This window comes from Chiloscyllium plagiosum, unplaced genomic scaffold, assembly GCF_037043375.1.
Source record: "Chiloscyllium plagiosum isolate Xiang-an unplaced genomic scaffold, Cpla_swu_hap1 HiC_scaffold_17, whole genome shotgun sequence".
NCBI classification, from domain to species: Eukaryota; Metazoa; Chordata; class Chondrichthyes; order Orectolobiformes; family Hemiscylliidae; genus Chiloscyllium; species Chiloscyllium plagiosum.
This window is the reverse complement of record NW_028270155.1, coordinates 64,631,606-64,654,130: the sequence shown is the minus strand read 5'-3', so window position 1 is coordinate 64,654,130 and position 22,525 is coordinate 64,631,606. Positions and strand designations below refer to the sequence as shown.

Here is a 22,525-nt window from a genome sequence, read left to right as displayed (position 1 = left end):
ACACATCCCTGAACACTATGAGCAATCTATCATGGCCAATTCACCTAACCTTCACGTCTTTAGAATGAGGGAGGAAACCAGAGCACCCGGAGGAAATGGACCCAGACACGGGGGGATTGTGCAAACGCCATACAAACAGTCGCCCAAGGCTGGGATTGAACCCAGATCCCTGGTGCTGTGAGGCAGCAGTGCTAACTGCTGAGCCACCGTGCCGCCCAAAATGAGGACTAGGCCAGGATTTGATCGCACGATCTCTCGCATGTTCACATTGTACAAGGCCCAAAACGAGATTCATATCCCTAGTCCAATGAACCACAGGCTGGTGTAACTAGTCGGGAAGTTATTACCAAAACTGAAGAACAGAATGAATTAACACCTGGAAAGACAGGGATTGATCAGGGAGACTCAGCACGGATTTGTTAGAGGAAGATCCTGTCTGAGTAGTTTGAGTTTTGTTTTGAAATGCTGATTAAAAACATTGATGATGGTCGTGCAGTTGATGTGGTTTACATGGGCTTAAGTGATGCCTTTGACATGATCCCATAAGGAAGGCTGGTCCACAAGGTTAAGTCCCATGGATCCGAAAGTGGCTTACAAATAAGAGACAAAGGGTGATGGTGGAGGTTTGATTTTGTGATTGGTAGTCTGTGACCCGTGGTGTACCACAGGGATCAGTGCTGGAACCTTTGCTGTTTGAGACAGAGAGAAAGGGGAGGTATTAGGGAGAGCGTGAGTGAGTGTGAGAGAGAGTGTGAAGGGGAGAGTGAGAGAGCATGAGGGTGAGAGATAGAGTGTGTCTGTGAGGAGAATGTATGTGAGGGAGAGTGTGTTTGTGTGTGGGGGGAGAGTGTATGTGGGAGGGAGAGAGTGTTTGTGAGGGAGACAGTGTGTGTGATATGTGTGTGTGTGTGTGAGAGAGAGAGTATATGAGGTAGAGTTTGTGCGTGAGGGAGACAGTATGTGGGTGAGAGAGTGAATATTTGTGCCAATTACAGTATGTGGGTTCCTTTGTCCTGGATGGTGTCAAACTACTTGAATGTTGTTGGAGCTGTATCCATCCAGGGAAGTGGGGATTATTCTATCACACTCCTGACTTGTGCCCTTGTGGCATGGCTTTGGGGAGTCAGGAGGTGAGTTACTCACCGCAGGATTCCTAGCCTGAACCTGCTCTTGTAGCCATTATATTTATATGGCTAGTCCAATTCAGTTTCTGGTTAATGGTAATGGCTAGGAGGTTGATAGTGTGAGTTTCAGAGATGGAGATGCTGTTGAATGCTGAGGGGTGTTGATTAGGTTCTGTCTTGTTGGAGATGGTCATTACCTGACATTGGTGTAGCTTGAATGTTATCCTCCCAAACCTGGATATTATATTATACCAAAAGTTTATTGCAATTAGACATGGATTGCTTCAGTATTTGAGGACTTACAAATGATGTTGAACATTATGCAATGTTCAGTGAACATCCCCAACTCTAGATGACATAGGTTTAGGGTGAGAGGGGAAAGATTTAAAAGGGATCTGAGAGGTGACTTTTTCACACAGAGGGTGGTGTGTGTATGGAATGAGCTGCCAGAGGAAGTGGTGGAGGCTGGTACAATTACAACATTGAAAAGACATCTGGATGGGTACATGAATAGGAAAGGTCTCAGAGGATATCGGCTAAATGCTGGCAAATGGGACTAGATCAGTTTAGGAAACCTGGTCTACATTGACAAACTGGACCGAAGGGTCTGTTTCCAATGTGTATATTCTAAGACTCTATGATGAAGATTAAATTCTGAAGATAGTATGCAAAAGAAGAGCTCATTATGTAGGACTTAATATAATTATGTGGATAGGAGATAGATTAGCTCACAGGAATCAAACAGTAGGTACAAATAGGTACTTTAAGGGGTTGGTATAGTGTGACAAGTGGAATGCCACAGGTATCAGTGCTGAAGCCTGGGGTATTTACAAATCGTATTAATGATAAGGATAAAGGGACTGAATTTCTGCAGAAATCCCCATTTATGGTAGTGGTAGATTTTGAGCTGGTAAGACAGTACCCAATGGATGATGATGAGTTAGCAGCATATTTTACATCTCCCCTGAGTTTTATCTCAATGGGAATGGAAAGAATGGTCCGTGGGAATATTAATGGAGGAGGAATGTGGAATAGGCTGTGAACTCACTGCCACTCATTCTGCGCTGTCAAAGGGAGGAGTTAGCCCAATGTTTCCTGCAGAGCCACGTATTCAGATACTTAATGGCTCAGTCAAAAATACAACTTTGATTTTATTGAGACATGGTCAATTTACTTAAAAAGATGAACCTCCGATTAAAACCATGGAAACAAATATTTTGCAATGATGGCATTTCGCCAAGATGTCATTGTCATCAAATTGATAAAATTAAAACCCAGTGAGCTCGATCTTGTAAACTGGTGACAGTGAATTGTCATTCTGATCTCTACATCTCTTCACTGAAGTCAATGAGAAGGAATATCCAATGAACAGCATCTTTGTCATCAGCTGCTCAATAACACAAGGTCTCTTTTCCTCCTCCCAGGATTAAGGTCTAATGTATTTACTGTGGGAAAACATACATCTGTTGAAACTGCTCCCTTGGATATGTGAGACCAGTTCAATGTAGTCCATTTCACATCCTTGACCAAAATTTAACCTCGGTCTTTTTCCTTTAAGCTTTGGTTAACTTTTCATCATTTACCAGTTAGATTAATAGAGAGAGTGATCGAATCTCTGGGACTCTCCTCTCTGATCCTGCAGTCTTCTCTAAGGGATTTGATCATCTGATTCTTCTTTAGATATTAAATTGTTTTGTCTTTAGGGTGGGTCATGACTTCCTGTGTGGCCTGATCAGTGGTTATGTTTTAAACAGCTGATTTATGACTTGTTAATGACTTCCTGGGAATCATCCTCTGAGCACAGCTTTTCTGACTTCCATTTTCCAAAGAAAGTGGGACTTATCCCAGTGATCCTCCTGCTCTATATAGTTGTGCCAGTGCCCAAGGCTAAATGTGAAATACTGGGGGTGTGGAGCAGGCAGCTCACACACCCCTTCCTTTTCCAGGGTTCTGCCTCTTTACTGAAGGCATTGACAAACTCTATCATCCAGGCTGGGAGCAATGAATTATCCTCAGGATTTCAGAATTCACAGAATGCTAACTTTAACAACGTCTGATGCACCAAACTTAAAAAAATACTCATGCTTCCCCTGAGTAAGAAAGTCCTAGGACCAAGGAGCCAGATATAGGGCCAACATCTAGACTGATACTTTGATGTACACGAGGGAGAGCTGCATGGTTAAAGCTGTCATGTTTTGGATGAGGTGATAAACCTGGGCCTTGTTTGCCTTGGAGCTGGACATACAGGATCTCATGGCATTATTCTAAGGTATGATGATCAGGATGATCAGGAAGGTATGATGATCAGGAAGACAGGATGATCTCCCCAAGAGTTCTGCTGTGTAGCTATCACTCAAAAACACATCACTAAAAACAGATGTTCTAAACATTGTCACAATGCTGTTGATAGATCCTGCACTGAAGAAATTGGCTGCCGAGTTCTCTAAAGCCAAGAATATACATTACAAACCATATTTAATAGACCGCAAAGCATTTTAGGATATCCTGGTGGTGAACAGTGCTGTGTAACTGTGTGATTTTCTTGTTTTTTTTTCTCCTTAACTGTCCTCTGCATTCTTAGGGTGGAAAAGTACTTTATAAATGCCTTTTCCATTTCTCAAAATAAAATACTGTTGAAATTTAAAGTATTGGAGCAAGATAAACTGACTAAAGAGATGATATCTGTGGCAGGAAGCACACGGTGTTAAGAGTTCTACTCTCTAACTGTATACCACCACCACACCAAGGGAAATGCCTCCAGCTGAACTTACTTTGAGGCTAAAATCTCATTTGAGGAGATATTTTAAATTATAACTGGAATTTAGTCAGTATGAATGCTAAGATGAAGTGGTCTATTCCCCTTACTCCCAGGAGTTTTCAGTCTGCTACCTGTTAGAATATTGTAATTATTTGTTCATTTGTCAGGTCTTTGAGGCATTAAAATGAGAGTCGATGACGTTTTAATGATTGCTTCAAGGTATTTTAATTTGATAACCAATTCTGGATTAGGTGACAATGTTATATAGCATAAGATCATTCAAGTAGCTAATACATTTGAAAATAACTGTTGCAGTAATGAATCCAGCTACAGAAATGTTGCTTATGTACATTTCATTAGAAAGAAATGTAATACAACAGTTTTGACATAGAGGTATAACACAATTTTCAAATCTGGCGAAGAATAAAGAGCATATACAAAGATATTTTATCAAACTTATACATGTAATCCTCATATAAATCCAACCTTCGGGTGGCAGTCTGGTCCAGACCTTGACTTTGTCTTAAACATGACTGATCCTGAAATGCAATCACCTGCAAACGAGCATTAAGGTGGAGTCTGTATACTTTCAGGGGGTTGAGAGAGAACTCTTATTGTTTATTGTTAAGTTTTCTTATGTAGGGAGAATTTTGTTATGGATAAAAATAAGTTTTGAAATTGTCTATTTTGACAATAATCAATTTTCAATGTTTTGAGTCAGCTGTTCGGAGCCTGTGTTTTATTCATGTCTCCCTGTGCTGTCTCCAGGGTTGCTTGTGAGTTTGCTTATGACAATTTTTTAGCTTAAACCTTATTCCCAATTCTGGTTTGGGTTTAACCCTTTAATTGCTGCATTCATTTGGTGATTTTTCATCACAGATGCCCTTAATGCAAAAAAGGCTTTGTGAAAATTTCAGGTTTTGAACCTGCCAAGGCATCGTTAGAAAGTATGAATTGAAGTGTGTAAGGATGTTCTTGGGGGATGCATTGTAAATCTCCCGTCTTCAGCAAACCATTTTCAATCTTGTTTTACATCTTTAAATAGGACTGCTAACTCACATCTGAGTCCTACTGTGCACAACTACTTGGATTTATCACAGTTCTTCAGTGGTTTAAAAACAATTGTGCAAGGGTGCTTAAGGAGACATGAGAATGAAAAGGACAAAACAAAAATCAAAGGAGAGATTCAGATGAAAAGATTGGAGATCGAATTGGGTTTTCAGTAGTCTAGTGAAAACTGAGAGTAGGAACTGGTAGATGTTTTCAAAATAATGGCTGATAAAGGGCCTTCATTTTCTGCAAGGATGGAGGTTTTTATTGATGCTAAAGTCTGGTCTGCCATCAGGTCGATATGTTCCACCTTCAAGGAGAGATTCTAGATTAGAGTTTTCTTTGCTTTGGTTTATAGGTGACATCAGTTCAGCTTGAATATCCACTAAGTGGCTCTCATTGAACACAAGAAATAAGTTTATGATATCAAGGATGTAGCACTGTCTTACTGCAACTGAGATTTCAAATGTAATATATTTTGATATGTCAGAAGACGTTAGATTGTTGGTTGAATGGTGACCATTGTCAACTACACAAATATCTGGTCCCTTATCGTCCACTAGCCTAAATAGATAGATTACATTTAAAATACACTGATAAAAATACAAGCTGTGGTACAAGACAAGCAAAGCTTTCATCAAAAGCAATCTTCAACATTACCAGTTCATATAACCATTATTTTATCATGGTGATTCTAACATGAGGTAAGTCAGTGACAATTGATCTAATAATGATATCTCTCTTTATATAAATGAACCACACTAAAACCCTCAGGGTATAAATGACACAAGGTTGAAGCTGGATATGCAATCGCTACTGTTATTGTACTATTTAGGCATTAAATCCAAGTTACTGTGAGAGGTGAGGCTGAAACATAATTAGAAATTAAATCAAAGCAAAATGTAAGTGTACAAAGTCTTTACTGTCTGATTCAAACTTCTAAGTCAAAAATATTTTGTATACTAAAGAAAATATTAAAGCATATTCTATTTATGCCCGTCTATCCTTTTGGATTAAAAACATTTTTAAAAATACACAAAAAAAGCATAATGAATGCATAAAAGAACAGCAGAGGCTGCAATCCTAAATAGAATGGTATTGACTCTGCAGCACAAAACAGGCCATTCAGCCCAACGGGGCTGTGTCACTGACTATGCTGCACATGAGCCTCCCTCATTTCATCTTTCTCTAACTGGTTTGGCGTATGGCTCCAACATTCTTGGACAATGCGGACAGCTTCTGTATCAGGCTCAGCTGAAACAGCCTGAACACAGTTTGGAATCAATTGGTGGGAAATCTGTGCACATTGATCTTTGGTCCTTCCAGTGCACAGCTTCAGGGGTGCATCAGGAATTCAGGTACGGAGGCCACATCCTTTTCTATCTGTGATGGAAGGTTATGGGGCCCTTGTAGAATTCCCTGAATACGTCCCTGGTGTGCTGCTCTGAGCTAGGAAATTAAAGATGAAAGTTTAACATTGTGATTCAGAAAGAGATGGCAGCACATTTCAGTTGTCTTCATTCAGGGATTGTATTTTTACTTGTCTCGCTGACCGTGTGACTGGGCAATCGTATTAACATGCAGTACCACAGAAATACGAAAAAGCCTGCAAGCAAAACAAACTATTTCAGAAACTTGTTCCAGTATTTATGTAAAGTATATTAACATTGGTAAGTATACTTTTCATCATTCATAATGCCACAAGTTAACTAGGAAAGAGCATGCTGGGAAATGTGCCTCACTGTTCCACAAGCTGTCACAAAATATATCAATGTATATAATCCCAAAAGGACCACCAAGGTGACAAATTTGCCTGACTGCTATTCCACCAGGTTTCACCTCAACCAGAAAGTAAATATTTATTGTAACACACAACTTTAATAACACCAAGGAAAACTATACCCATTCAAACTCACCAAACCACACACACTCAATAATGACAAAAGAACAATGCTTTAAGACAGATACTCCAGACACAAAAAGGTTATAGGTAAACAAAATTCTGAAGATTAAAGGTCTACACCACAAGGTAGGATTTTTGATTTTTGTAATGATACACTGAAGTCTGTCAGGTGATACCATCATTCAGAACAACGGCCGATCACGAGAATTTTGGTCTTCCTTTGTATGAATTCTTTCTTTTTCGCTTCCTTGGTTTTTTTACTGTCATTTTCCTGGGAGGGGTGGGTGTGGAGGGAGGGAGGACTAGTCACTTTCTCTCTGCAGGCTTTGGGCGTTGTTTCCCCTGTCTGCTGCTTTTGGCTCAACCAATCAGAAGGCTGTTGTCAGCCAGATTGTGCTTAACTCAGAAAAATTCTCGATGCTGTTCAGTCTCCAATTCTCCTTCCTATCGCTTCCAAAAAGTAGCATTGTATTGTACAGGTTAACCAAATGCAACATTTGGTTTTCAAGTTGCAAACCTCTCCTGGCATTCCAGGCATAGCAGTCCAACTTCTGTTTCAGGTGATTGTTGGAAAAATTAAATATATGTCGTCTCTTACCATGTTTCAAAAGTTTTATAATTATTTTTGAGATGACTGATGTTAGTTTGATGCCCTGTCACAAGGAGTATCATTCCATTAATAGATTTACTTTGGTAGATTAATTTTAGTCAAAAACCAAAGAACTGCGGATTCTGTAAATTGGAGACAAAAATAGAAATTGCTGGAAATGCTCAGCAGACCTGGCAGCATCTGTGCAAAGAAATCAGAGTTAACATTTCGGGTCAAGTGAACTTTCCTTAGAGGTTAATTTTGGTGCTCATATAGTTATGAGTTATTAATCTCCACACTAAGAATGGTGGCTTTAGGATTATCTCTCTCCTATCCACCAATGACTTTCTTTATTTGTCCAGACTGGCTCAGGCTTTGCCAGTTTTACACTCTCCCAGTGTAGAATCATGAGACTTCAACTTCATGTCAATCACTACAGGGTTTGAGCACTTGATAAGTGGGGAAATGACAGATGCAGATTAGTATCAAGACTAGAGTGGTGCTGAAAAAACACAGGCAGCATCCAAGGAGCAGGAAAATCAACGTTTCAGGCAAAAGCCCTTCATCAGGACTCTAATCTCCAGCAAATGCAGTAGCCACTTCTGCCTACGTAGAACATAGAACAATACAGCACAGAACAGGCCTTCGGCCCACGATGTTGTGCCGAACATTTGTCCTAGCTTAAGCACCCATCCATGTACCTATCCAATTGCCGCTTAAAGGTCACCAATGATTCTGACTCTGCCACTCCCACAGGCAGCGCATTCCATGCCCCCACCACTCTCTGGGCAAAGAACCTACCACTGACATCCCCCCTATATCTTCCACCCTTCACCTTAAATTTATGTCCCCTTGTAACACCCTGTTGTACCCGGGGAAAAGGTCTCTGACCGTCTATTCTATCTATTCCCCTGATCATCTTATAAACCTCTATCAAGTCACCCCTCATCCTTCGCCGTTCCAATGAGAAAAGGCCTAGCACTCTCAACCTATCCTCGTACGACCTATTCTCCATTCCAGGCGACATCCTGGTAAATCTCCTCTGCACCCTCTCCAAAGCTTCCACATCTTTCCTAAAATGAGGCGACCAGAACTGCACACAGTACTCTAAATGTGACCTTACCAAGGTCCTGTACAGCTGCAACATCACCTCACGACTCTTGAATTCAATCCCTCTGCTAATGAACGCTAATACACCATAGGCCTTCTTACAAGCTCTATCCACCTGAGTGGCAACTTTCAAAGAGCTATGAACGTAGACCCCAAGATCCCTCTGCTCCTCCACCTTACTAGGAACCCTACCGTTAACCCTGTATTCCGCATTCTTATTTGTCCTTCCAAAATGGACAACCTCACACTTGACAGGGTTGAACTCCATCTACCACTCCTCAGCCCAGCTCTGCATCATATCTAAGTCGCTTTGCAGCCGACAACAGCCCTCCTCACTATCCACAACTCCACCAATCTTCGTATCGTCTGCCTAGATACAGATTAGTACCAACTATTGTACAGAACTGCACTAATGTGTTACTTCATCAGCTCAATTAATTGCATTCTGCTCTAATTTTTAAATTCTTTAACAGAGTTTGTTAAAATCAATTAATAACTTATATTGTAACTTTATTTGTCTGGTCAATACATACAGTCCCAGTAATAGTCTGACTGACCTTGGAGAGGGTTGAGGATGCAGAACAGGTACATTGCAGTTACACTCTGAGGTCCATATGAGAAGAAAGCTACGCCATAGGTAATGCCCAGTAGACAGGTCAAGCCGAGTACAGTGATTACACTCTTTCTATCTCTCCCTTTCGATCTGAACACCTTCACACCCACAATTAGCAGCACGATTGAGTTACTCAGCAACACAAGTGCAAAATATGCAATATTTGTAACATAATGCACTGTCCGGTTTTTTATCCAACACCTGTTGAGAGGACAGAAAAATATTTTAATTAAGATCCCTAAAATTATCCGAAGAAGAGTTTTGTGCAGAATGAGGTGATGATGTAATATTCATCCAAATTGGGAAGTGCACGTTTCAATTGGTCAATCCTGCTGCAACAGAGAGGGGGGTGGGTGGGTCGGCTCGCTCAGTTGGCTGGCTGGCTTGTTGACAATGTGAAATGACAACAATAGAATGGGTTCAATTCCCATCCAGGCCATGGTTAACATGAAGGTCTTTCCTTCTCAGCCTCATCCCTTAACTGGAGCACAGTGACTCTCAGGTTAAACCACCACTAGGTGTCTCTGTCTAATTAGAGAGCATGATTTGGATTAGAGAGCAGCTCTGTGAGAACTCACATGGAGAAACTACCTTTTCGCTCTGATTGTATCTTTGTTTTCTATTTTAGCAGCTAGTGGTTAATGTGTTCATTTAACATTTCTATTTGCAGCCTTTTCACAAAATGATTAACTAATTGAACAATTTGAAGGTGTTAAATAAGTCAACAATATTCACAAAGCACTAGCTGTCTGTACAAGATATAAACAAGAGTTTTACCAAGTAAAAGATAAATGATTCAAGCTGTGACGTATATTGGATCACAAGCTGTATTTACAACTCCATTCAAGCAGTCCCTGTTATACAGAAGCTGAGAAATGACAGTTCAAAGAGTGAATATGACATTTTGCTGGCTGCTGTTTTATCACCAGAAATGACTCATTTATATAAAACAGTTCAATAGTTCAGGTAAAATAATGTACAGAGCAATGTTAGACTGTTGTGGCTGTAAGAATAATTTTTGGTTTCCCAAAACTCCCTTCATTCATTTTATATTGACAAGTGAGGATTTGTAAGTGGCCTTCAGCGGTTTTTATTTTTTGGCAAAAGTGCTTCACAGAGACAAGAGAATGAAGAGGTCAAAAAGCCAAAGGACAGATTTGGAGGAATGATAAAAAGTTTAGATATAGAGATTTTTTAAAAGAGTTTAGTGAAAAAAGAAGTGAGTTAGAGAGTCGGAGGGTCTTCAAGAGGTAATGCTAGAGAAGGATGAAGCAAAGGGAGTGAGGAGTACTCAAAATAATTGTTTAGGAGAGTTGTAGGGAGGGAGATGTTTTCAGAGATACAAGGAGGGCAAAGGTCATCGGGTGTTTAATGCGAGGATCGGAATCTTATATCTGAGAAGGAGGAAGACCAGGAGTTAGTGTGGATTAGTGAGGAGGAGGGAATGTGGATAATTAGGACTTGGTGCAGAAAAAGAAATGACTGCAGAGTTCTTGATGAGCTGAAGGACACAGAGATGGAGAAAGGGAGGCCGTTAGAAGAATATTGGAATAGTTGAGGCTGGAGGCAACAAAGATATTTGAGAGTTTTAGCAGCAGATGGGCTGAGGAGGAAGGGGAACCTAGGGAGGTACAAGTACAGGCAGACAGCTTAGTGTCAATGATGGGAATCTTTAAAGACAATGGCATTGGACAAAAATTAATTTGCATTTGGTGAAGTACGTGTTCAGAAGTGGAAGTCATTTTAAAAAGATAACTCGTATATGACTAACTTGATTGAGTTGCTTAAAGTAACAGCAAGAGGTGATGGGGATATATGGACTATCAAAATATTTGTTAATCTATAACATAGTTGATTGCAAAATTAAAGGCCCTGGACTTAAAAAGGTCAAGTGACAACTAGAATGCAAATGAAAGAAAATAGAGTAGGAATTGACAGGCGTTTGACAGAGTAGTGGAAAGTGTCTCATTGTTGAGTTCTATGGAGTACACAGTGCTACATGATGTCTTTTTTTATTATTGAACTGGCAGTAACATAGACGCTTGCAGTGAATGTGCCTAATGATAGAGATAACATGACAACAGCAAGCTATGAGGCCCATTAGAATGGCATTGTAATTATATCTGAAACATTTTCTTTTCACACAAAAAGGTCTCAAAAATCAGGGCATAATCACTTACACTGTGTTACCAAAATTATCCGTGACATATATAACTTTTCTCATGCTTTAGAATGTTGCTATTCTTGGCAGACTGTGAACATGCATTGCACATGTAGTCTTTAAATCAGGCTGGTCTTTTAATGATACATGTGTGCTTTGCCTTTATCTGCCCATCTGGGCGATGTTCCTTCTCTGGGAAACTTATTGTTGCTGCAGTAACTGCTGACTCATTGTTGTGGTGCTGTACATTTCTGGGACTGAAGTTGATTTAGTTCCATGCAGACATTGAATGCATGTTGTTCTGATTGGGCCACCTTCTGTGAAAGTGCAACTTTCCCAGTTTTGTGTGTGTGTGTGTGTGTCTGTGTTTGCAATGGTATATCTGGTCATTCACTTCCATTGTGTATGATCACGGTGAAAACTGCTCAGTTTGAGTCCTGAGCTTCCACAATGACTGGCTTTTATGGAAAGTTTTGAAGGTTTGTACCCTGACTGATTCTCTAATGCTCGAGATGACAATGATTTAGCAAAATGAAATGGCATAATTTACAAAGGGAATACAGTCATTATGCGAAAGGAGTTGATGGGGGAAAGAGAGAGAGAGAAAGAGAGAGAGAGAGAGAGACACTGACGCATATTGATGTAAGAAATGGATTCAAATTAGAGGAAGGCAGGAGGAGGGCTTTGCTGGCCAATCATCAGAAATGAAATCAAGCACCATGTCAGTCAGTGTTGTGTTTGTAATGAGCAACAGGCGAAACAAGCTAAAGACTCACGGATGGCACAGGTCATTCCATACAGATTTTGATGAAGCTGCAAGAGGATGTTTTCACTCTCACAGGAAATGATGACAGGGAGGTAGAGCAGCTGACTTCAGTGAGACTGTGGAATGCCTGAAAGAACCCTTCCGTTGGTTGCAGTATTCCTGACATTGTGGTGAGTCACATTGACCTACAATTCATGAATGACGTATTGGGCCCTTTGATAAAGGATTGGGAAAACCAACATCACGCGTCATCTCCTTATTGTCCCCAGACAAATGGAAAGGCTGAGATTAAGTGAAAATCACAAAATGCATCCCATAGAAATCAAGCCATTCCAGCACAGATATACAAGGCAATTCTTGAGAGGAGAAACACCCTTACTGAAGGTGTGGGATGTAGTCCAGTCACATACCACCCAACCCATTCTTCAAACTGCAAAAAACCTACTGAAGCCAGAAGTAGTAATAGACATGAGTAATGAAATCAAAGTGAAATAGCAGAGAGCCAAATTTCATTTTGCTAAAGCTGCCAAATCATTGTCAGCTTGAGCATTACAGAGTCAGACAGGGTACAAACCAGTCCAGTAAAGCTAGTTGCTGTGGAAGCCCAGGACTCAAATCAAACAGTTTTCACCTTGATCATACACAATGGAAGTGAATGACCAGATATACCATTGCAAACACAGAGACACATACACAAAGCTGGAAAAGTTGCACTTTCACTGAAGGTGGTCCAATCAGAAAAACATGCATTTGATGTCTGCATGGAGTCAAATCAACTACAGTGCCAGTTTTTGCAACATCAGGAATATCCTTCATGGTTTCAGACTGTCCTATAATCGTTGCTTCTTGCAACATTTCAGGAGTTGCATCTAGTTGGGAAGTGTGCTTCATAAGCAAGGTGCTTATCTGTCAACTTCAAAATCTTTGCTGAGTTGATTCTGTCTGGAGCATGTCAAGCTGCAGTTTCGTCATTGGATCTGGAAAATTTCAAACATGGTGGCTCAGTGGTTAGCACTGCTGCCTCACAGCACCAGGGTCCCAGGGTCAATTCCAGCCTTGGGTGACTGTCTGTGGGGAGTTTGCACATTCTCCCTGTGTCTGTGTGGGTTTCCTAAAGATGTGCAGGTCAGGTGCATTGGCCTGCGTGCTGGGTGCATTAGTCAAAGGGAAATGTGTCTGGGTAAGTTACTCTTCGGAGGGTTGGTGTGGACTTGTTGGGCTGAAGGGCCTGTTTCCACATCATAGGGAATCTAATCTAATTTTCATAGTGAGTGCTGCTCTCACCAGGATGTCAGTATTTACTTGAATATCATGTCCAGATGATGCCTCAATAACCAAAGTAACATTCTGCAGGCACTTTGGAGCAGACAGTAGCTGTTGGAGGAAACTCTTTGAAGTGGCTCACGGATAAACCTGTCCATTATTTTATATGCTCCAAGTAGATTTTGACAAAAATGTTCACAAACAAATACAATGGTCAGGCATACTTTCTTGAGTGTAGCATCATTCTGCTTGTCTTAATATCCTCGATGTAAATGTATGTCTTTGCTGCATTGGGGTTGCTCCGGGTTCTGGCTCAGTCTTGACGCACTGCAGGGTAACATCATCATTTTTGTCATTATTCTTTAACACAATAGCTACTATCACTGGTAGTTTGATTTCAGCGGATGCTGAGTTTTGTTCTATGCCCTGTGTTTTGTACCACTGTGTGTCCTTGGCAGTGAGTTGGTGTCATGATTCACACGTTAAAGACAAGTTGTGCAAAATTTTGCTAAGCAGGTGATGAATCCAACAAATTGCAGCCCTACATTTATTTGCATTGTTCATTGCCTCACTGCTATAACTTTCACTTTTTCAGGACTCAGATGAAGACGATTTGATTTAAATACATCAACCATGTACATGACTTTGGGTACGTTTAATTACAATTTTTTTCTTGGTCGGTTTCAGGTTCATCTGTTGATCTCTGTCAAGCAGGCACATTTTCGAATGTGGTTAGCAATAGTTTCTTCCACTGAGTCACTATATCACCATAAATCAGCAGATTATCCACTATAATTTACATTGCAGAAAGTTTACTAATTATTTCATGCTCTTTGGAAGTGTGAAAATGTCAACCAGCACATACAACCATTTGTATCACCGGAGTGGTATCCAAAACTTGGTTAAGAACCTATTGATTTAATTGGCGTCACTTGATTGCAACTGTCCTTCACTTTCAAGTCAAGATTTTTGCCTTGGCAAGTTGTAGATAAATCGCTTCGATGGAATATGATGTGAGATTCGCTCCAAGCTTTATTTAGTCCTTTTAGATTGAAGCACGCACTGAGTGTTCCTAGTTGTTACACCGGCTATCACGCCTTATGTAGGTGTTATCACTTTCTTGATTACTCCCTTCTTCACCAGCTCATCTGTCTTGTCTCTTAGGCTGGACTTGAGGGCTGCTAGGACTTCCTGTGGCAGATGCTGAATTAGTCATGCATTCATATCTACTTTGAGATGATAATCTTCAGAAAGACACCCTAACCCTGTAAACACATTGCTATACTCCTCTGGAATTTCTCCCAGTTTAATGTGTTGTGACATGTTGAGGATTACCATGCTTGCTTGCTCTGGCTGTGACGAGAGGCTACTGCTTGCTGCACATATTTATTCTTATCTTTGCATTGGGCTCTCTGAATAATCTGTCCTTTCACTATGAGTCTGGTGCTACCACATAGTCTCAATGTTAGTTTTGAAAGCTTCATTACTGCATCACCATGTTGCCATTGAGAGTAGAAAAGCTGTCAGTTTTGGTTTGATTCCCTTTCATTTCGACCAGGGCTGGGTCTTACCCAACATTTCAGCTGTAGTCAGTTTCTTTGTTTCTTTCCAGTAGCTTTTGATAACTCTGAACATTCCTGTGTTCCTCTTTTTGTAGCTATGCCTCTATGCAACCTGTTAACACTTAATCTCAGCTCCACTTCTGACACCATTATATGACTTCAATAGTGTCTGAGCCGTGTATTTTTTTAACTAGTTGTAAGATGGATGTCAGCTGTGAGTATGCTCATGCTAAAGGTTACATAACTATGGCACGCTTGGAGGAATATTAATACAGTACTGCATTTTTATCCCAATTAATGGTGTTCCTGGTGAGTCAGTATTTTGCCTCCTCTTAATACACTAAATCTATATACTGGCTGTCACAATTTCAATGATTGCAGTTGATATGAACCGCTGAAAGTAAACTGCAAGGAGGAGAAAAACAGTCTTCAGGACGACATAGACACACTGGTGAAATGGGCAGCTATATGACAGTTGAAATTTCTGGAAAGGAATAAGGAGAGGCAATATAAACGTATTGCAATTGTGAAGAGAGTGATTGTTTCTAAAGGGACTTTGGAAATTGAGGCTGTTTGTGCACTGCATTTTGCAAATGATAGATCAAATTGAAGAGAATGATGAAAAGATACTGTTTTTTAAATTGCTAGTAAATAATTAAGACAATAATGAAGTACGGAAGCAAGGAAATTATTGAAAATTTATATAATGGGTTAAGCCCAGTTATAGTCCTTGATTCAACTCTGAGCACCAGACTTCAGGAAAGATATTGTGGCCATGGAGAGGGGGCAGAAGAGTACTGTACTTGGATTGTACTGGAGATCAGAGATTGCAGTTACACAGTGAGACTGGAGAGGCTTTGGGTTGTTTCCTCTGGGCCTGAGTTGAGGAACCCCTATGAGGACATTGGATAGAGATGTTGAAGATAGAGTCAATAAATGGGTAAATTGTTTCTCAAGGTAGCATGGTCAATAAACATTGTAAGTGGCAAACAAAGTCAACAGGAAGACAAGCTTTCTTACACAATGGATTGTTGTGATTTGAAAGCATCATGGAAGCAGAGAGTAACTTTGAAAAGAGAATTGAATAAACACCAGAAAGGTATAGTACCTGCACAGCCATGGAGAAAGTGGAGCAAAGTAGGATTAAAGGATTTGGCACAGGGATGATGGGCCAAATGGCCTCCTCTGTATTGCATTATTCTATTATTTAGTAACTGAAGTACTAAAACTTACATGTCAGTCGTGTTGTAATTACCATTGACAGGAATTGAATACCGGCCATAATTGTCTGTGTTTACTGCAATGATGATTAAAATTACAGCAGCTGGGAATCCTGGGAATACACATGAACAGTTACGAAGAGTTACTGGAGGTGAAATTGCATTGTAGCAGCAGAACACAATGGTGTCATAATGAATTAACAGCTGATGTTTCACTGTATCTCCTCTTTTCCATTGGAACTTACAGAACAATTATTCAAACTGCTTTTGAAGACTTGTTTCCTAGTCTCAATGTTGTTTTGTTCAGCTTGAAATGAAAACCCTTGATTATATTTGTCAGAATATAAACTGAGACAGTGTGAGACAAGCTGCTGAATTCACTCAGAGCCCCTGCTGTGTAGCTGATATATAAGAATTTCACTCCCCCTAGATTCCACTATACGGGAGTGTCAGACACACAAAGAGGTCACTGACGTTAAGACTCAGACTTCAGATGTTGGCAGGTTGCTGTGGGGTGCTGTGCTGGGAATGTTGAATACAGTTGGCAGGGCTTCTACCCAGCATGGAGCTGCCCCCTGACTCTGACTGTTTTTCTGCTGAGTAATGTGAGTACAGTCAGAAATGAGCTGCCTGCTGTGTTTTGGGGAGTGGTGACAGATTGGAAAGTGAAAGTTACTGTCAGAATCCTTCACTTCCTGCTTCAGCAACAAGAAGGTGGCAGCTTTCGGAAGAAAACTTGTTCTTTGGTTTAAAATACCGTGCTGTGTGTATGGTCATGCTTGGCACATATTGACATGTGTCTCTCAGTGATGACTCTGCGGTAGTTCAACCTTGAACCTTTCAGCACTGAATTTAGATTCCTAACACCCAGCTTTCAATCAGAGACACAGTTCATTGCTGGAGAACTCTCTCCAATTAATCAATAAAATCAATCCACCTATTAACACCATTAATTCTACTCTCCCAAGAGGGAATAGCTTCTTTTATCATTGCATGCTTATTGGTTATAAACCTGGACTATCAAACGTCACTCCCATTCTCAGTTTTCTGTCTGGGTTTGACTCTGTTCCCTTGCCAATTAAGATTCCTAGTTTCACCAACTTTGATCCTTAATCACACTTGATGTGAAATTTCATAGAGATTTTCTCCTGTTATTTTGACAAGTACAGCTAGAACTACTAAAGAATAACTGTTTTACACTTCAGTTCTTTTTCATTGTAACAATGAAATCAGGGTGGCTCGGTGGCTCAGGGTAGCACTGCTGCCTCACAGCACCAGGGTCCCAGGTTCAATTCCAGCATCGGGCAACTGTCGGGTGGAGTTTGCACATTCTCCCTGTGTCAGCTTGGGTTTCCTCCGGATTCTCGAGTTTCCTCCCACAGTCCAAAGATGTGCAGGCCAGGTGAATTGGCCATGCTAAATTGCCCATACTGTTAGGTGCATTGATCAGTGGGAAATGGGTCTGGGTGTGTTACTCTTAGGAGGGTCGTTGTGGACTTGTTGGGCTGAAAGGCCTGTTTCCACGCTGTAGGGAATCTAATCTAATCTAAAAGTTGTTGCCACATGAGAATCAGACCATACATTTATAAATAACTCAGTGACAGAATACTTCACACTCACCCCAGCCGAGAAGGCAGAGTTTCAGCATGTAAAACCGAATGTAAATGTTGAAGACTTTGATCAGCATAAGGTACAGGTGAAATGCTTCAATTCCCATCCATGTAAAACTGCAAAGCAGTGAGTAATGCAGCAGGGCAGCAATGGCTTTACACAGCTCATCAGTGCTCTTGGAACTGAACACTGTGCTGGTTAAGAAGCTCACATTGAGAAGAAACAAGGCAGCAGAGAGATTCACGTGGATCTGGATGGAAGCTTCCTTTTGTCTTTTTCTGAACGAAGGGAAAAGAACCAGCATTTAGGAGACAATAATGCAAGCTGATAAACATTGACTGAGAAGACTTCCTGCATCTGGAGATGTCTGAGCATGAAGCCTATGGCTGTTTCTTTTCTGGTCAATGATGAGTCTGTCATGCCTCAGTGTGGATGCACCCTCTATGGTCCTCAAGTCCTGGAGTGGGACTTGAACCCAGAGCTGCTAACTCAGAGGTAGTGACACTGCTCACTGCAGATACAAACTCTGACCATGACATACTGAGGTACAATCTGAAAGTAAAGTGAGTCATCACTCAGCTACAATACTCTTAGAATTAATATCAAACATTAAAACAGAAGTAAGCTTTGTTTAATGAACTTGCTGTTGTGAATTACTCATGAGCTCTATCTTCAAGGAGACATTTGTTATATATTGTGATTGTACAGTGAGATCATTGAGAATGGCTTCTTCTACATGAAATTTTATGTTTGATGATTAATGTTCCTACCTGAGAATAAAGTGGATGATTAAAGTAATTGCTGTGAAAATGCCAGAAACACCACAACCAATCTGGGTGATGGATGTTAGCGATCTCAATGTCTTCTCATCCAAGTGTTGGTTCCCATCGATTTGCTTTATAACAGAAAATGAGACCATTGACATGAGGATTGGGTAATGTTTTCTTCAACTGAGTGACACACCCGACTTTCACTGCACTTTCCCTCACCTCCGGGTTGGGGTCCCCCTGTGATATCTACTCATCTCCTGTTGAGAAGCCACACAAACACCTGACCTAAGGCCAGGTCAGTCTGAAAGCAGCCACAATGATGTGCACACTCTGAACAATTCTCTTTTCTACTCTGAGCTGCTGGGCCTCCACACAATCCCCAGAACGACAAGCTCCACATCAGATACTCAGCACCTGGAGAGTAATGGGAGAATAGCTCATGTCCATATTCTGATGCACTGCTGTTGACTTAGTTCATTCTGGGATTGTTGAGCAAAACCAACATTTATTTCTAATCCTCCTTGTTCCGTATAACTCAGAGCCTTGCTAAGGTACTGATGGTGGTTAAGAAACAAGCATGCTGTTGTGTTATTGGAATCACTACTCATAACAAAGCAGGCAGTTCATTGTCTGCCTGAACTAATTACCCAGAAAGCCAAAAACAGGCAGGGGCCATCTTCATAGAAATAGACCATGCAAGGAAGGCAAGTTTCCTCAATTCCCTCAAGAAAAAATTGTTACAAGGATAATTGGGAATGAAAGTCGATGACTAATGTCATTTGGCAGCTGAAAAAAGGCAATGAGGTATCAGAACATATAACTGGAACAATTCGATGTTAAACTAGAAGTCTGTCCATACTGTGTACAAGACCCTGGTCTGGTCACATCTCACTGACTGTTTTAGGTTTGGTCCCCTCAGATAGTTAGGGAGATTGAGTCCCTGGAAGAGGTTTTGAGGACAGCTACGTTATTGACATGGAGTCTGAGGCTGCATGGAGATCAGAGCAAACTGAGCAAACTGGGTCTTCCCACTTTGGAAAAGTGCTGCCATTGAGGGGATATGATGAGGACTGGGAATTTTCCCAGAGCTGCTCCCTCAATCAGTCTAATGGGTTCGGGCAGAAATCACACTGCCGCACATAAAACGGGCTTTCACCACATTTCTGGAAAAGTTATGGCATCAGAACAGAAGCCAATTCAATGAAACTCCTAGTCCTAATGGTGACAATCCTGGTGGGATAGGCAGTGAAGATGATGCTGGAGGTGGGGTGGGGGGGCAGGGGGGATGACAAGAGGGAGGGTGGGAATCAGTATGGTTTATAAAAACAGACACTTGGGTTACATATTCAGAAATCACCAGCACAAATGGGAAGTGAGAGATTTACTGCAACCAATCCATAGGGAGCTGGATGAGTTTTGGTGAGTGGGAGACATCTTGATCTGCCCAAGGTGAGTGGATTAACAGTGATTGTGACATCAGTTGTCATTGTCTCATGGACCTATCAGGGTCAGTGTCTAACTTCCCAAAGCTCCTCCCTCAAATTTGGATTCTCCCTCAGATTTAATTTCTCTTGCCTCCCCGTAAAGATGGAAGAAAGGAATGGGGGGAAATGGATTTGAAGCTGAGTAGCTTGCTGCCTGTTGGGATGGGATTGTCTTAATAAAACAAGTCGATTTTCTTGTCCATTTTTGCATTTTGATATGCATTGAAGGATTATTGGTGTGAAAGTTGGTTGATCGCAGCCAAAGTGGAATAGGCCAAAAGATACAAAATATTGCATTACATTGACCCTACCAGCAAGACAGCAAAGAAAGTCAGGTGATTGCATCGACAGATGACTTCATTGACTGTGTTTTGTGTTGTGCAGCCAGAATCGTTCCAGTGACCCTCAGCTGTGTTCCCTGCAATAGAAAGGGGCAGCACTGAGAACTCAATCCTTGGGTCCAGCATAATTGAAATCTTTGATAACATGACCCTTTTTGTTACCATTTTGTTCTAACTTCCAGAAGACACATTTTGGAATGGCCTTTACCTAGTATGAAAGAAATGATAAATCTTTATTACCTTTAACATAAACATTTAAAAGGCATCTGGATGGGTATATGAATAGGAAGGGTTTGGAGGGATATGGGCCAGGTGCTGGCAGGTGGGACTAGATTGTGTTGGGATATCTGGTCAGCATGGATGAGTTGGACTGAAGGGTCTGTTTCCGTGCTGTACATCTCTATGACTCTAAATATTTCCTGTTAATCAATTGAATAATGAAAAGTGAAAAATGTCCTTACCGGTGATGATTTGTTAAATACAATTATCACAGGGTCCGTCAGATTATCAAATGTTCCATTCCCCACTTGAATTCCAACCACCTTATTTAGAATAGTTTGATTTTTAACCTGAAAAGATATACATATAAATTGTCGCAGAATGTCTTATTAAAATCAAACAAAGAAACGGAATGGACAGCAGCCCAATTTCTGTGTAAAGTCAGACTCTAAGAGCTATAGTTGAATGTACACAGTGTAGGCGGGATATTGCAGTATCGATTGGGCATTAGATATCTGAAACTTGAAAGGAAAAGAGGATATTGATGCCTTTCCATCTGCTTTGGTGTTATTTGCAAACTTGGCAATGGTACACTCATGTTCCTCATCCAAGTCATTCTTACATTGTAAATAAGTGTGGCCCAGCACTGATCCTTGTTGTACTCCACTAATTGCAGAATGCAATCCTGAAAACCCACTTTTATGCCAACTCTCTGTCTTCTATTCACTAACCAATCCTCTATCCATGCTAATGTATTATCTCGAACATCTTGTCTTATGAAATAGCCTTGCGTGTGGTACCTTATCAAACTCCCAACTGCAGGAGCATGAAGGGATGTTAGCTGCTTGAAATGATACCCTGGATAATCTTTGGTTGATTACAGCTATTGTGCAGCACTGGGACAGTTTTCTTCATGGCAGATTGCTATCTAAATCCAAACTGTTATTGTTGCATTGAGTGACCCTATTGGAAATCTAAAGCTTGAAGCTGTCACTCCCTGTTGTCCACCAGAAAGGTAGTATTTAGATGCTTTCTAATTAACCTGTTTAGAACATTATTACACACCTTTGGAGCAGGTTGGACAAGAACCCAGGCCTCCTGGCTCAGAGATATGCCACTATCACTGCACAATAAGGTGATGTATATGTTTACTGTCATACAAACGTATCAGGTACATGCTCTGTGGAGTGATGCATTGCAATGTGACTGATATTGTTGGCCCTCTGAAGTAGCCTGAAGCAAAATGTTTGACAAACATGATTGTAAGCAACGATTGTCCTTTTATTCCATTCCCTCCCCCACCCCCGATATACTCTGCTCATGTTACTCTGCTCGGCCTCGGAAACCTCAGCATTCAAGATGATGTACTAACCTAAAACACAAATAAATATCTGCTCAAAGCATCAATTTAGCACAGCAAGAGTTCAACAACTGTTTAAATAATGCACAAAAAGAATTAAAACCATCGCCTCAGATAAAACACTCAATAAGCAACATGTAGCATGTGAAATGATAATTGATATCTTTCCCAACATTACTACATTATTTTACCACATTCTGATAAAATCCAATACTCATGACACACTGAAAAAAGTGATAACGTTACCTGGAACAGTCTTGCATCCCTGAATAATATAACTTTACTTTGTATCATTTTCATTTCAATGTTGATGTTGTCCAGGAGAGTTGGTGGCAGACTGATCCTAATTGCTGGGTCAGAGATATTCTCCTGGGTTTTACATTCAATAGAAATAATACATTTGGTTAACTGACAAGAATCTGCAATGCCATTTCCCTCTTCCCTTCAGGAGTAACCTGCTGAAGAAGTTTCAAACTTTTGGCCTTTTGTCCCACTTTAGGACTTGAGCACAAAAATTAAGGCTGACACACCAGTGCAGTACTGAGGGGGGGCTGCATTGTTGGAGGAGCTGACTTTCAGATGGGATATTAAACGGAGGTCCCTTCTACCTGCCTGGTTGGA

At 40.8% G+C, this 22,525-nt stretch overlaps 1 protein-coding gene across 1 annotated transcript in view; it reads right to left on the bottom strand.

Moving 5' to 3' along the window:
• Window positions 1-5,792: 5,792 nt before the first annotated feature.
• The window catches only part of LOC122558521 (adhesion G protein-coupled receptor G3-like), a 54,408-nt gene continuing 37,675 nt past the window's right edge, over window positions 5,793-22,525 (bottom strand). Inside the window, exons 9-17 of the mRNA XM_087995616.1 lie at window positions 22,151-22,273; window positions 20,787-20,894; window positions 20,488-20,533; window positions 20,296-20,402; window positions 18,501-18,625; window positions 17,740-18,008; window positions 16,133-16,232; window positions 9,092-9,348; window positions 5,793-6,538 (exon numbers count right to left, since the gene is read on the bottom strand). Of these exons, the coding sequence (XP_087851742.1) occupies window positions 6,450-6,538; window positions 9,092-9,348; window positions 16,133-16,232; window positions 17,740-18,008; window positions 18,501-18,625; window positions 20,296-20,402; window positions 20,488-20,533; window positions 20,787-20,894; window positions 22,151-22,273 (1,224 nt within the window). The 3' untranslated portion in view covers window positions 5,793-6,449. The remainder of the gene's footprint in view (window positions 6,539-9,091; window positions 9,349-16,132; window positions 16,233-17,739; window positions 18,009-18,500; window positions 18,626-20,295; window positions 20,403-20,487; window positions 20,534-20,786; window positions 20,895-22,150; window positions 22,274-22,525) is intronic.